This window comes from Eupeodes corollae, chromosome 1 (genome assembly GCF_945859685.1).
Source record: "Eupeodes corollae chromosome 1, idEupCoro1.1, whole genome shotgun sequence".
In the NCBI taxonomy this organism is placed as follows: domain Eukaryota; kingdom Metazoa; phylum Arthropoda; class Insecta; order Diptera; family Syrphidae; genus Eupeodes; species Eupeodes corollae.
In genome coordinates this window covers 131,975,363-131,989,865 of record NC_079147.1, presented here as the reverse complement: position 1 = coordinate 131,989,865, position 14,503 = coordinate 131,975,363, and the positions used below count along the sequence as shown (strand labels likewise).

General features: G+C 31.9%; 2 protein-coding genes across 10 annotated transcripts in view; one reads left to right on the top strand and one right to left on the bottom strand.

Moving 5' to 3' along the window:
- LOC129943446 (microtubule-associated protein Jupiter) overlaps positions 1-2,818 on the top strand; it is an 87,810-nt gene extending 84,992 nt beyond the window's left edge. For all 8 annotated transcript variants that reach the window (XM_056052913.1, XM_056052909.1, XM_056052907.1 and 5 more), the window contains one exon: positions 1,490-2,818. In XM_056052913.1, the coding sequence (XP_055908888.1) occupies positions 1,490-1,629 (140 nt within the window). In that variant the 3' untranslated portion in view covers positions 1,630-2,818. The remainder of the gene's footprint in view (positions 1-1,489) is intronic.
- A 3,548-nt stretch (positions 2,819-6,366) lies between these two features.
- On the bottom strand, positions 6,367-12,696 carry LOC129943448 (D-aminoacyl-tRNA deacylase). Of its 2 annotated transcripts, XM_056052915.1 has the most exons (4): positions 12,496-12,696; positions 12,219-12,309; positions 11,918-12,153; positions 6,367-6,586 (listed from the first exon to the last, which is right to left on the bottom strand). In XM_056052915.1, the coding sequence occupies exons 1-4, from the start codon at positions 12,536-12,538 to the stop codon at positions 6,492-6,494; spliced, it is 465 nt and encodes a 154-aa protein (XP_055908890.1). In that variant the 5' UTR covers positions 12,539-12,696; the 3' UTR covers positions 6,367-6,491. The 2 variants fall into 2 exon arrangements, with proteins under 2 accessions (XP_055908890.1, XP_055908891.1); XM_056052916.1 differs by lacking the exons at positions 6,367-6,586; positions 11,918-12,153 and having other exon boundaries at positions 12,215-12,309.
- Between the last annotated feature and the right edge of the window lie 1,807 nt (positions 12,697-14,503).

Genomic DNA, 14,503 nt, shown 5'->3' with positions numbered 1-14,503 from the left:
TCTTTTCGTTTTACTATAAACTACCTTACTAAACCCTTTATCACCAATTATCTGCATGTTTTTTCCGTTGTATTTAGTAAATATTATAAAAAAAAACAAGACATTTTCAACACAATATTTTTTTACACTCCTACTGCCGTAAGTTTATTGAATCACAAATAATAAAACATTGAAAACTGGGCATAATGTTTTCTTAAGAAATTACGACTGCAGTATTATAACACACGCACAAAAATAACTTATCTCTTCATTACGAGCGCAGTTATCACGGCTATTATATTATGTAAACATAGCATTTAAAAAACCGCACACATTTGCGGTTCTGGCGTCACGTAAAAATTTTAAAAAGCAGCGCAAATGCTACACATAAATCACTGTACGCAAACTCGCTTATAACAGTGTTCAGACGATATGCGGAATCTGTTCCAAAAGCCTCATATTTGTTTTGCGTTGATGATTTGTTCGCACATTAAGTGTACGCAAATAAGTGCGCAAATTTTGGGCCAATGACGTGTGCACACGATCATATGCAAGCTCGCGATAACATAATACATTGTTTGAAATTGTGCTTTGCTCAAGGTTTGCGATTGATGACGAAGTTTAAAACGTACATTATTGAAAATGTGGAAAAGAAAGTGAGCAGCTATTGCTGTTTAAGCTTTGGATGAGGAACACGAAAGTCGCCAAGAATCTAGTGCGAAGCAAAAGACTGGCTTCTTGGCAACGCCAAGGATTCTGCGCGAAATTGTAAATGAAACTGCGTGAGAGTAAACTCGAATTATACCACTGTTTCGTACGAATGTCTGCCGATCAAAACCTTTTACTTGTCTGTGGAGACTTTCCCAAAAGGATGAAATGCGCGGATAGTCGTAAAAATGACGTCAGAACCGCAAACGTCTGCTTATAGCTTTAGACTCAATTTCAGTCCTCAGCTAAATTTTTCAATAGTGAGCAAACAAATTTTATTTGTTTGTCACTTCTTGATGCCGACAAATTCCTGAAACAAATCCTGAAAACAAAATATTTAAATTCAATTAACATGTAAGCAATGAAATTTCCATTTTTTTCAAATCACACTTTTCCTACAAAAGATGCTCAGACGAGATAATATACAAATTTATACTCATTTCTTAACACTGAAATATAATTTAAATACAAATATTTTCCTCTTTTAAAAATGATTATCTCATATTTTTTAAAATATTATTAAACGAACTAAAAATGAATAGAAACAATTTTATGTCATGTCAGGCTAAAGCACAATATCCCAATATCATTTGTAATTTTGTTTTGTAAACACAAATATCACCTGAAACACCTTTTTGTGCACTACAAAAATACTTTGTTGACACTATATCTCAATTCTACCTACATATTAGTAAACTTAGTTTTTAAAGATGTATATCATGTATGTATTTAATATAATGGAAAACATGATATGCATGTCTATTACTTGTTTTTAATTTGTATTGTTTTTTTTATTTTTAAGATGGAAACCCTGTCACTGGAGAAGGATACAAACCAGCTGGAGCTGAAATAAATACAACTATCCCAAGTCTAAATGGTGCCAACCAAGTGATCAACAAAAATCGCATTCCACCTGGTGGCTTCTCTTCCGGTCTTTGGTAGATAACGATATGTGGGAATCCATCGTTAATTTTGTCACAAAATAAATAACAAAGAAAAATTTTGAATGAAAAAAGGATAATAAATAACATTCGCTAAAACCAACAATTAATATAAAGAAACTATAAAGCGAAATGCATTTAGAAAAAAACAAAAACAAAAAACTTACACTTAGAATCATTACAAGAAAACCACATTTAGGACCTAAATATTAAATATTATTTAACTCAAGCTAGATGAGAATAACAAAAATGTTATTCCAGAAACAAGTAAATAAGTTCATATACATTTATCTTTAGATATTTATCAAAATCAGGAAGAAAATTCAAGCAAAGCAACGCGAAGTTATTTGTTTTCTTCACTGTCAATTCTAATAGCAACAAATTTTATTTAGAAATACTTAAAAACGTTCTCAACACTCTTAATTGTGAGTTTTCTTAGTTTGTCAAAAAAAAAAATGATTTAGATTTAACAGAAAGAACGACATTAATAAAGAATTAAATTAGACTGCCGAAATTAAAACGAAAATATAAAGACAAAAATTAAATTTAAAAAAAAAGAATCATCTTCCAAAAAAAACCGAACAGAAACAAAATAATGTTTTTATATTCATCTGCATGTTGTTTCTCTTAAATTTTATTTATAATCAATTATAACACCGTTATATTTAGTAATTCTATTTCAAAAATAAGAAATCTATCTTATATTTTTTTTACACTCGACTGACGTACGTTTACTAAAATACAAATAATTAAACATAAAACATAGAAAATTGGGCCTTATTCGAAAAAAAAAGTTTTTTTTTCCAAGAAAATTCGATTAAAATATTATAACACACACACAAAAAATAAATTAAAAGTAGCTCAAAATGTAAGGATAGCAATATATTAATATTTCCTTATAAAAACAAAAGCATCCTATACCAAATTATTTTATGTTTGCATTCACATACAAATCTTATAATCATCAATTCATCATTTAAATTCAATTATGTTTTTCTACAAAAGGAATATTACTTTTCTTTTTATTAAACTCATTTATATAACTTTAAGGTATACCTACTCATTTCATGTAATTTCTTTCAATAATTTGTAATAATTTCTTAACTTTACACATTACATTTTATATTGTAAAATATTCGAAACAAAACACAATTGTTTTGTTCAATAAAAAAAATCAATAAAATTTTAAATTTGATGTTTTAATTTATAGTATTGATATGTCTGTTTATCAGAACACCGAAAAAGGTCTCATAACTAAATTCCCTCTGTCGAATATTATACTACTTGGATGAGAGCACTTCCCTTAGATAATAGATATATGTAACAACACCTTTTGAAGGACATATTGAGTTTTAAAGGATCAAGGAAATCCATACGAGGCATTGACAGCGCTCTAGGAAATTGGAAAAAAAAAACGTAAAAAGTGGACTTTTTACGTTTTTTAGTATATCATAGTGCCTCCGCAGTCCACACTAGTGACAACATTTTGAGATTTTGTACAACTCCCCGCCACTCATATATCCAACTCATTATGTACCAACTGAACACAACATATTCCATCACAACCCAGTACATTACCCGAAATAGCTCATAACAGCAGAAATGGTTGTACCATGCCAATATTTTAAGCATATTTCAACACTCGATCGGTTTCTTTCTTAAGCAAGTAATTTTAAGACCGCTGCTTATTTTAGAAAAGTTGAAATGGTATGCTGTCTTTTAAATTGTTTAAGTTTATGTCTAAATTTTGTTTGAATCTACAACGATTTCCATTAGGAAAAGCAAGAATTAAAAAAAAGAATTAAGAATTACAAAAAAAAATTAATGTCACAATCCATTGGATTTATAGAATCCTATGATGCTCAACAAATTTCGATTTGCTGATTTTCGTTAGCTTTATCAACATTCCCTTCAAAAACAATTCATTGTAATTATACTTTTTTTTGTTTTCGCTTTGAAAAATCCCGAACAAATTTATTAATTATTACATATTAATCAAGAATATTAGTGGTTGAAAATATAATTGATGTGTCTATTTTGTTGATATCCTTAAAAGAATTTATATTAGAAATCTTATAAAATTTGATCGATATTCGATTAAAAATGTTGATAAGTTATGGTCATAATACTTCCTCTTGCAAAGATTTGACAAATCTTCCATGAGTAATTCTTGTCATTAAAAATACTTTCTCTAATTGGGGCGTAGCATACAATCTATACATTCATTACAATTACTCGCACACAAGAATGGTTGTAAGTCACTAGGCACTGTTTCTCTACGAGCTGTTGCGCTGCCATATTTATATAACTTATAATTCATCTAGTTCCTAGCTAATAGCCATAGTACAGCTGGACAAGGACTGTCCAAAATTCGAATGCAATCGTTCAAATACCTACAATTATTCAGAACTTCAAATATGATACTTTTCAAAAAACCTCTATCTACAAACAAACAAGGAGTACAAATCACTATGTGAAATGAAGAAAGCTCTCTTCTACAAGGACCTAGCAAATAAATTGTCTCAGCAATAATTCAAAAGAACTTTGTAATATTGTAAAAGAAGTAACCGATGGGAAAAGAAGTACGAAGAAAACTCTTGACGCTGAAACTCTAGCTGCTCATTTTAAAACTATTGTCTGCCGAAGGGAATCTTTACACTCTCAGCTTCGCACTTCCAAATACTGACGTTGAAGAAATCGATGCTCATATAACACCAATGGAACTTGATTTTGCTTTGCAACAGTTAAAAAACAAAAAAGCGTCTGGTATTGATGGGGGTCCTGTTGAATTTTTCAAATACAGTAGTAGAGAATTAAAAGAATAAATCCTCGACCTTTACAACTCACTATATGACAACAGCAAAAAATCAAAACAAGTCTACGATTTCGTCTTCCACACATAATCGGTCACTTATAGATAACTTAGTAACACTACTTTTCCCGTCAAATTGTGATGAATTAGGTTAGGTTGAGGACAGACAGTAGGACAGACTAAGGCTAGTTTAATGGCCCATTGTGGTACCACATCAATCGTAAGGCTTTGTACTCATCCAGATATTTTTCGCGACAGGCTAAAGTATTCTTTTTTTTTCGATAAACGTTAAAATTAATCCATTTGTAATTGAAAAAAAATGGAAAAGAAAGGTTTCCATTTGGTAAGGAACATTTAACTAAGGATCCTTTTTTCTGGAATTAAGGTACATTTTCTTAAATTTGTATTGTTTTTGTACATAATAATTACGAAAGGTTTTGTTTACGGATGAAATCAAATTTAGTTTTGAAAGATGAGGCGGATGAATATTTGTGCGGAAAAAAAACAAATAAATAATTTTCACATAAAGATACACGGGCAACTGTGAAGCATGGCGGTAAATCAGTCATGGAATGGGGTTGTATGTCGAGTTCTGGAAACCTACACTTTGTGGAAGGTAAAATAACTAAAAGGATTATATCAACATTTGGTTCTAATTGTGAGCAAGCCTTTAATACAAGTCTTTAATCAATACAACGACCCCAAGCATATGTACATATAACACAGCAAGGTCATGGTTGTTATAACTGAAACTGTCCCAGAGTTCTTAAAACACCTGCGCAGTCCGTAAACTTAATGCAATTAAGTATATTTAAGATAAACTGGGACGTCGTCGAGTTGGTAAAAAAAAATGTCAAAATATTCAGGAGCTTAAGACCGGTCTGTTTTCAAGAAGAATGGAAAAATACCCGCTGAAGTTTATTTAAAACTAGTATCTTTAATGTCTCAACGCATTGAGGCGGTACGCAAACTACTGTTTGCAATGTTATTGAAAAAATGAATTTAAAGTCAGTACCTTTACATTTTCTCAAGATATTCGAATCGAAAATCAATTCTTACCAATTTTAGTAACAGACGTAACAATTTTTAATATAAATTTTAAACGAAGTCGATTGCGTTGCTGGTTCGTGAGAAATGTGATGTTAACAATTTTTTTTCAACTTTTGAAATTCCTATTGTAAACAAAGAATTCACGACTAGTTCCTGCGCGTGTAAATTTTTTTATTGCAGATTCTTGAGTTAAGCTAAGACATCTCTTTAAAAACAAACGATGCATTCTAGAAACCTTCAAAAGACAATAAAATTCAAAATTTCCAATTTCACATATTGCACCGATTTCAAAAATCCCGTATATAAATAAAGAATACAATTTCCCTTTTTATAATCGATTGTGATAACTTTCGGAATGCTCCGAATGTTTTTCTTTTCTTTTTTTGGCTCTAAGAAAATATTTGAGAGATCAGCGCAGATTTTATTAAGAGCCCTCTTATTTATTTACTAAACATACTTGGTCCATTGAAACGTGTTGTAAAGTACAGAAATTCTTAATTTAGTCGTATTACACGAGAGAGAAATGCTTTAACTGTCTCCATATTTCCCACTTATTGCAATGTGCAAACAGTTAAAATCAATGTTTCTAATCCTTTCCTAATTACTCACACAATATTTAATCATTATAAGGGTATTTATTATTCCTAGAGTTCGTGTAGGACACAAAACAAAATTCTTACAAGCTCCTAATTCTTTATGTTTATCTTTCGAAACTATAATTTGTTCAATAATAATTTGTAATTTACCTGAAGTTTATTTTTATTCTACAATTGTCGGAATGCTCCTGTTCATTGCCATTCTGTAGAAATAGTGGGAATTAATCGTGGCAGCAATATCAGAGTCTGGATTCTTTTTTCTTGTACTGTTAAAAAATACTTCTAAAATTATATACAACCATTTAATTTGTTAAAGTGAAAAATAAGTAAAAAGTAATTTTTTGAATAATAAATTAATTTCACAATTATTTAATTCTGTTTTTTGTTTGAAGAGCTTTTAAGTTATTATGTTTCTTCATTTAACGTAGGGGATTCTATTTCAATAGTAACTGGACCGTCGTTATTTATATGAACTTGCATGTACGCTCCAAATGCTCCGTCTGAAATTTAAACAAATATATTTATGTATCAATTTGTTTTTGAACTTAGTTTCAAAAATATACAAATACACAGCAAAAACTTATTAATTTATAAATGTGCATTAAATTAATCAGCATATTTTAAAACAGTAAACAGGAACCACATAGTCCACATCCAAAACTTATTTTTATTTCATGATATTGAAAGGAGATAATAGTCTCAAATACGTAGAAGGAATATCTACCTACATCTGTTATTTGATAATGAACAATATATTATCAAAGATAACAATGTACGCTTTAGTTGCCAAGCTATGTATAACCTGGTCCTTAGGCGTTAAATATTGTAAAATAGAGGTGCTTTTGAATTATATTTCCCTCATCTGTTATTTACAAAAATCGGGGTATATGATGAAAGTCCATGACTAACATATGATAAAACTAAGGTTGCCTACTTACAGTCATGGAAATTAAAATAGAAACACTTCTTAAGGTTTTAAGAATTCAAGTACTTTATTCAATAAAAACTTGAAATAAATTTTAATTTGGACTTTAATTTTTTTTTTTTTTTTTTTTTTTTTTTTAAATATATTTTTTATTAAAGTAGATACAAAAATAAAACATTAAGACAACAACAAGATCCTTCCACCTATCCCGATTCACCGCAACTGACCTCAGCTGTGGCCACGATTGCATTCCTTCAGACCGAGCCTCCTTTAAAACTGATTACTTCCAAGTTGTCTTTGGTCTTCCGACACGTCTATTACCCTGGGGATTCCATTGGACGGATTTTTTTGCTATATTGTCGTCCGGTTTCCTCATTATATGGCCTATACAACACCATTTCCGTTTCATGATGCCTATGTCCAATTTTTTCTATCAGGTCCTATTCCACAGCTCAATGTTAGAAATGGTTTTCGGCCACCGGGTCTTCAGAATAGGGCGCAGACAACGGTTAACGAAAGCACTGATTTGACGTTGGATTCGAAGAGTTTCAACTTGGTGCGTAGCGATATTTTGCTAGAGTTCCACAGAGGAGAAAGGATTCCAAATGCACTACGGGCTTTGTTTATTCTACTGTTAACATCCAGGTCCGTTCCGCAATCAAGAGCTATAAAACTTCCCAGATAATTAAACTGCTCGACCTCCTCTATGGTCCCCTGCCTTAGAATAACTTATGAGCTTTGGCCCGTGGTCATTACTTTGGTCTTATTTGTGTTAATCCTTAAGCCAGCCACATCTCCATTTAATTGCAGTGAATGACACATTTGATTTGAGCCTGCCGTGTTGTTGGCTAAGCTTGTCAAACAGACTCCATTGAATACCGTGTCTTTCATTTGTACCCACCGTGGCAGTCATCACATATTCAATCCCCAGCCATACCAATCAGGTGATTTGTATGGCCAATCCATAACTTTAATTGTTTCGTCATTAAAATATTTTTTTGCGAGTTTTGACGAGAGCTTCGGATCATTATCCTGCTGTAGGATCCATTTTAAAGGCATATCCTCTTCCACATATGGCAGCTTCGTGTTTTTCATATTTGATCCATTTTGCCTTCAATAAGATGAATAGGTCCAACACCATACCAGGAGAAAAGTCCCCAAAGTTGAATACTTCCACCTCCATTCTTTACAGTCTTCATCGTATATTAAGCATTAAGTCTAAGCCTTTTGTTTCTTAAAAGGGGCACTCTCCTTGCGATTCGCCCGCGCAAATTATTTTCGGCAATCTACTGCGAACTGTTCTGGAAGAAACTCCAAGCTGTAACTCGGCTCTAATGTCTTTTGAAGAATTAAAAGGATCTTTTTGATACACGAATGATGTCTCTATCTTCTCTAATGGTGGTTTTTCTTGGCTGGCCCAATTGTTTTTTCCCTCGTTGGCTTAATTGCGTTTACAACTAGCTTTACAGATATCTACCAACTTTCTCAGCTATTTTTCTTAACGAAAACCTTTACGAAAAATTAAAATTGCACTTTTCTCTTCTTTGTTGCAGTACCTTCCACGCCTAAACTTTTAAACTTTATAGATTTGTGTATAAAAAAGGAATCCAGATGCTACATACCGTTTGGCTAATTTAAGATTTTTAAAATATTATTGAATTTTTTGAGCTAAAAAATAAATACGTCTTGATTATTGGACCGTTTCTATTTTAATGACCAGGCAAAATATTTGTTTTCTCAATAAACTTGTCATTTGCAAATTGCAATAACAAAGAAAGAGAAAAAACTAAAGATCCCATAATTTAAAATAAAGTAGTGTAACTGAGTTTACAATAACAGTTAGAATCATGAAAATTGCTTGTTTTGTTTTTATTTAACTTTATATGATAAAGTTGTTGCTGTTTCTATTTTAATGGCCATAAGGTATATCCTGGCCCTATTGGACGTTTGCCTGGCTTAAAGAGGTGAGCCTGCAAAGTAAATATACCCTCATCTGTTATTAATTTGATTTTGGTGTCAATTTAACTCTCGTTCAAAAAATTTAGGGTTGCCTAATATAAACCTGGCATAACTCAGGGTTGCCTGCATTTGAAGTGTTAATTTTTTTGGAAGTGAAGAAAATGTATCTCATGTGTTATTTAGTAGGATATTCGTTTAAATGAAGGGTTAAAATGTGGAAAAAAAAGAAAGAGTAATAACAAAAATCATTGGCATTGACTCCAATATGATGCAGGCATTGCTGGATAACGGTTAAAGAAAAAATTATACCCACAATTGTAAGCTGCGTTCATGTTAGAACGGAATAAAAAATTAATATTATATAATGTTGATATTTTATTTTTATTATTTGAACATGTAATAGAACACAGGACCCATAGCGAAGTTTTTCGAAAAAGAGGGTAAGCTAAAGGCTGATGTATATTTATGCATTAATACGTACATATGTACATATATACAAATATACAAACAGCGTAGTTGTTTAAAAAAAGAAACAGACAAATGTTCTAAAACGCAATTTAAGCATATGTTAATGAATGTTGTTCACTAAGGTGTAAGCGTACTTTTTTAATTAAAAATTCTTTGTATGCATTTGACCACGATCAACTATGTTTGAATATGTTTCACACGGATTGCGGAAAATGGAAGCACCATCTACATTGATTTAATGAATTCTCTACGCTTAATGAAAACTTTAAATCTCAAACTAAGGCAACCCTCGTCTATGCCAACATTTGGTTAGGCATAGAACTAATTTAGAATTAAGTACTTCGATTAATTTAGAATTAAAAACTAACCGACTTCATAACACATGAAATCAATATTCTATACTTACCAAAAAACTTAAAACTTCAAATGCCTGCAACTCGAGTTATGCCAGGTTTTGGTTAAGCAACCCTATAATGTTTCCAGGCCCGGATTAAAGAAAATGGGGGACCGGGGCTATTTCAAATTTGAGGCCTTTTAAAAAGATATAAAACCCAAGCAAGCCAACCCCTCATAACCCAGAGCGTCCTAAACCCCAAGCGAGCCAATCCAGTAACCCAAAGCGTCCTAAGCCCCAAACGAGCCAACCCAATAACCGGGGGCGCTAGGAGTCCACGATCTCAGAGACGATGCGCCGAGGAGTTGACGCATCGCAAATCCAAAAAGCTATCCCCCAGTGCTCCAACCCCCGATAAGATTAAGAATTTTTGATACCCGGGGCTAATTATTTATCAGGGGCTCTTTTTAACGTTTTTGAAAAATTAAATGTGTTCATTTTGCAATCGCAAATAAAAAATCGTAAACCCAAAAGCGTTAAACCCACAAAACCCAGTTTGTAATTAATCCAAAAACCATGAACTCAAAACCGTCAGACCAATTCTTTTTGATTATTCAAAACTTCTAAAAATTAAAAGTAACAAATTATGTAGTAATTAGGATTTATTGTATTAAAAGAGTAAATAAATTATAAATAATAGTTATTAAATTTGTTTCTCAATTTCATTTTAACAAAATCTTGAATCAAATCATTAAACTCAATCGATCTTAATAATTCGGATCCGATTACTAAACGATTTAAAGATATATATCCAATATCGAAGATCGGTACATACTTTTTATTCTTTTAAGGACTGAGAAAGATCTTTTTGTTTCACAATTAGCTAAAAGTATTGTTAATACTATTCTTAGGCTATACAAACATTTGGAAAAACTTGAATCATTTGTTTTTTAACGATTCAGTTAAGTATTTTAAAAGTCGAACATTAATTTTTAGATACGAGTAATTCGCGTAAAGGTGAATTTTGCACACGGGAGGGTTACGGAAATTTCGACTTTACGTACGTTGTTTTGAAAAATAAGATTCAATACATTTGCGCAAAAATTATATCGCCATTTTTCGCTTGTTAAACTCAAATCGGACCCGTGTAAATTAATAATTTAAAATTACCACACTAGTAACGAAATGTACTTTAACGCTTAAATTGCACATCTCTCTTAACAAAGAATAAATAATACTCGAGATAATTACTAATTAATGCAGCATATTTCCACACTTTGCAAAAAAAGAATAGCGACTTAGGCTAAGTGGGTTTGACTTTTTGGATATACTAGCGGGTTGAGCTATGTGGGTTTAAAATTATGGGAATAATTGTGAGTTGGGCTTTTTGGGTTTTACGTTTTTGGGGTATATAGCTTTCGAGTTTGGATTTTGTGGGGTAAACAAATTTTGGTTTTTATTTTTGGGGTTTATTAGATTGTACAGTTTGATATCGCAGTTTTACAGTTTAAATTTCTTAATGGGATGGGGCTTTCGTTTTCGCGGGTTCCGGGGCTGCAGTCCTTCCCAGCCCCCTGTAAATCCGGGCCTGATAGTTTCAACCAGAGTTAAAATACTTTCATTTTACACAAAAATCATATAAATAATAGATGAGAGTAAATTTACCACTTTAAGCCAAGCAACCTTATAACAGAGCTAGGATATGAATAACCCTAATTTTGTTCATCTTTGGGTCATAGACTTTTATCATGTATCCGATTTTTCTTAATAACAGATGAGGGTAAAATAACTCAAAAATGCACTTATGTTTTGCAATATTTAACCTTAGGGCCGGTTATAGCTAGGCAACCAAAGCGCAATCATAGCATAATGTAATACATTTTTATAATCAGCCCTATCATGAATTCCATAGTAATCGGAAAAACTATAACCAAATAGGATTCATTACGATGGGATCCGTGATAGGGATCATATAAAATGGATTAAGAATAAGTTTTCTTGTTTTTTAATTTATTATTTTTTAGTATGGATATCTTCAAAAAATTTGATTTCCTATTTTAATTTCTACAAGGCTAAATTTTAAAGCCTGCCAATATTTCATTTAACTATTATATGTGCAAGTAAATCACACAAAATATAACTAACCTTTAATTTTACTTGGTTCATATAGCGTTGCAAGCTTTGTTAAGAAACTTTTATATAGTTCATTTGCCCGTTCACCTTCCATTGACATTCTAAAATCGGGTTTGTTTTTGTTCAGTCGACCGTATAATGTAAATTGACTCACGCAAAGGATCTCAAAGTTGTTATCCTTAACGCTTTTTTTCCAACGTTTTCCCTCGTCGTCATGAAATAATCGAAGGGAAAGTACCTTTCTTGTCCTAAATATTAAAACAAATAAGTTGGTGTTTAATCAAACTTATCTGTTTGTATTTTGTGCGCTTACATATAGTCAACGTCTTTTTCAGTGTCAGTTTTACAAAATCCAACAAGAACACAGATTCCTTTTCCAATACTGCTCAGAAGCTCTTCGTCAACTGAAAATAAAATAAATTTTGTATTTGTTCAAATATACCGACGCAAAAAGATTAACTTAAGGTTTCGGGATATGCGGGGTTATTGATGTTTGAGACTTTAAACTATTCTTGCAAGTTTTATGGCAGGAATAGAATCTAGAGTTCTATACATATTCCTCACCGAAAAGCTTATGTGTACTAACATACCTGTTACTTTAGCAGAAGTAACTCTTTGAATAATGGTTTTCATTTTTATTTGGTTATTTAACTTATCTAACACGAAAAATTGTTTACATTGATCAATATTAAAAGAATTATTAAATGTTATTAGAAATATAAATAAAAATAGCAGGTTAAATATTACGGCTTTTATAAAGCAAGTAATTCACAAATCGGTTATAAACAAATATTATCAACATATGATAGACGTCAAAATGACGTATGTCAAAATGCGGGTGTTCGTTGAGAATTTTCAGATAAATGATTAGGACAGTTTATATTTCTCGGATTCAGGTTGTCTCTCTGCATCCTTACTTAACAGTTTTCTACAAAATAGAGAAAATTTTCTGTTTTTCGTAAAAAGCTTTTAAAGAATAGAGTGAACTCTGACTATGAACTAACATGATTTATATCCATTAATTACAACTTACCAAAAAATAATTACATAGTAAACGTTTTTAAACTGCAAAATTCTCCCCACTTTGAGATAATTAATTAGCCATTTTAATTTCTCAGAGATCTTTGAAATATGGGCTCAACTTTCCGCACGAATTTCGACGCGCGGTTTTTTTATTTGATAGATACTTGCAAATAAATAATAACGATATCAATTTTAAATCGAGGAAACATTTATTTCTATTTTTAATTAATTTTCAAAGTTCACTTTTTTAATACAAAAATGGTTGATTTTGACATTTATTCCCTGTTTTTTGTTTACTGTTGCCATACTTGCTTTTTTTGGTTGATTTCTTTGATTTTAGTGCTCAAATGCAAAAAGTAATTTGCATATACCCAAACTTGCACCCACCCCAAATTCTATAGTGATCCCAAGGGGGTGGGGTTGCAGGGGGCAGCATGCCCCCCCCCTTTTCCTAGGTGTTAGAACGCCGTCTTATCAATTAAAAAAAAAACTTGTTTTAGGCTCAAAAAATGCAATGCAAACAAAGTAGGTTAAGTCCGAAAAAGAAAATATTTTTTCTATGACTTAAAGTTGCTTCCTCGCCTTAATATTTAAAACGTGTTCTATTGAGACCCATACCTAACTGTGAAAAAAAAAATTAGAAGGAAATTCGTGCTGCGGTAATGGAAAGTCGCCCCGAAATATTAACTAGCCAATTGATTATCTCAAACAGAACGTCTGATGGGGCGGAAAACAATTTTGCCCACCGCGTTCCCTATTTTCTATTGTATTAAACGTACGTTATTGTTCAAATTGATGGCGATAAAGGCCAGCTTTCACAAATGGAACGCAACAAGCAAATCGAAGTTGTAAATTTTTACAAAGAACGCTTGACCGTCGTGTTGTAAAAGAAAGTAAAAAAAACTAAAGAAAGGAGAAAAAAGGCCTCATCTTCGCAGCTGATACTCATTTTGTTGCTGTTCGCTGTGCTGTTCACGAAAAACTTAAATTCTTTACAAAAATTCTTAATTTTTGCTGTTAAAAAAATGGAAACATTGTTTTTGCACGTTTGCTGAATTACTTTTTTCGTATTTAATTTAATTAAAATCAAAAACAAAAGAGGAGCCTTGACTTTTAGAACTGAGTAAATCGAATACCGAAAGCTGGGCATTCTTGCATATCAGAACGTGGAGGGCAGCTGGGCGTCTACAATCAGTATACAATCCTTTATATAAGAGGGGGTAGACGTAAACAGCCTTCAGTTCATTCATTTTGAAAGTATTTTTCAAAAAGTTTTTACGAAAACCAAAAATCTACCTCTTGCATCCAAAAGCTATTATTATACGATAGAATTAAAAGGACCAGAGCCGATCCAAAATCAAACGTATGTGGGGAAACTAAGATGGCTTGGTTTTGCTCTATCGATCAATTTGGACTTTCAGCGAGTCAAAAAAACAACGAGCCCGATCCAACAAGCCAGGGCTTGGCTCTGCCGTGGAATCAACGAGCCAAGTAGCTATTTAGGATAAAACTTTTTACATTGTTTGGGTACTTCATCCACCTATTAAGTTTTTTGTCACATTAACTTCTAGTTAG

What these genes read in the sequence shown, in the direction of transcription:
- LOC129943448 (XM_056052915.1), bottom strand. Translation starts at nt 12,538, where the DNA reads ATGAAAACCATTATTCAAAGAGTTACTTCTGCTAAAGTAACAG. An exon ending in GAAAAAGACGTTGACTATAT is followed by an intron (nt 12,154 to 12,218) that starts GTAAGCGCACAA and finishes TTTAATATTTAG; the next exon opens with GACAAGAAAGGTACTTTCCC. An exon ending in TGAACCAAGTAAAATTAAAG is followed by an intron (nt 6,587 to 11,917) that starts GTTAGTTATATT and finishes TTTAAATTTCAG; the next exon opens with ACGGAGCATTTGGAGCGTAC.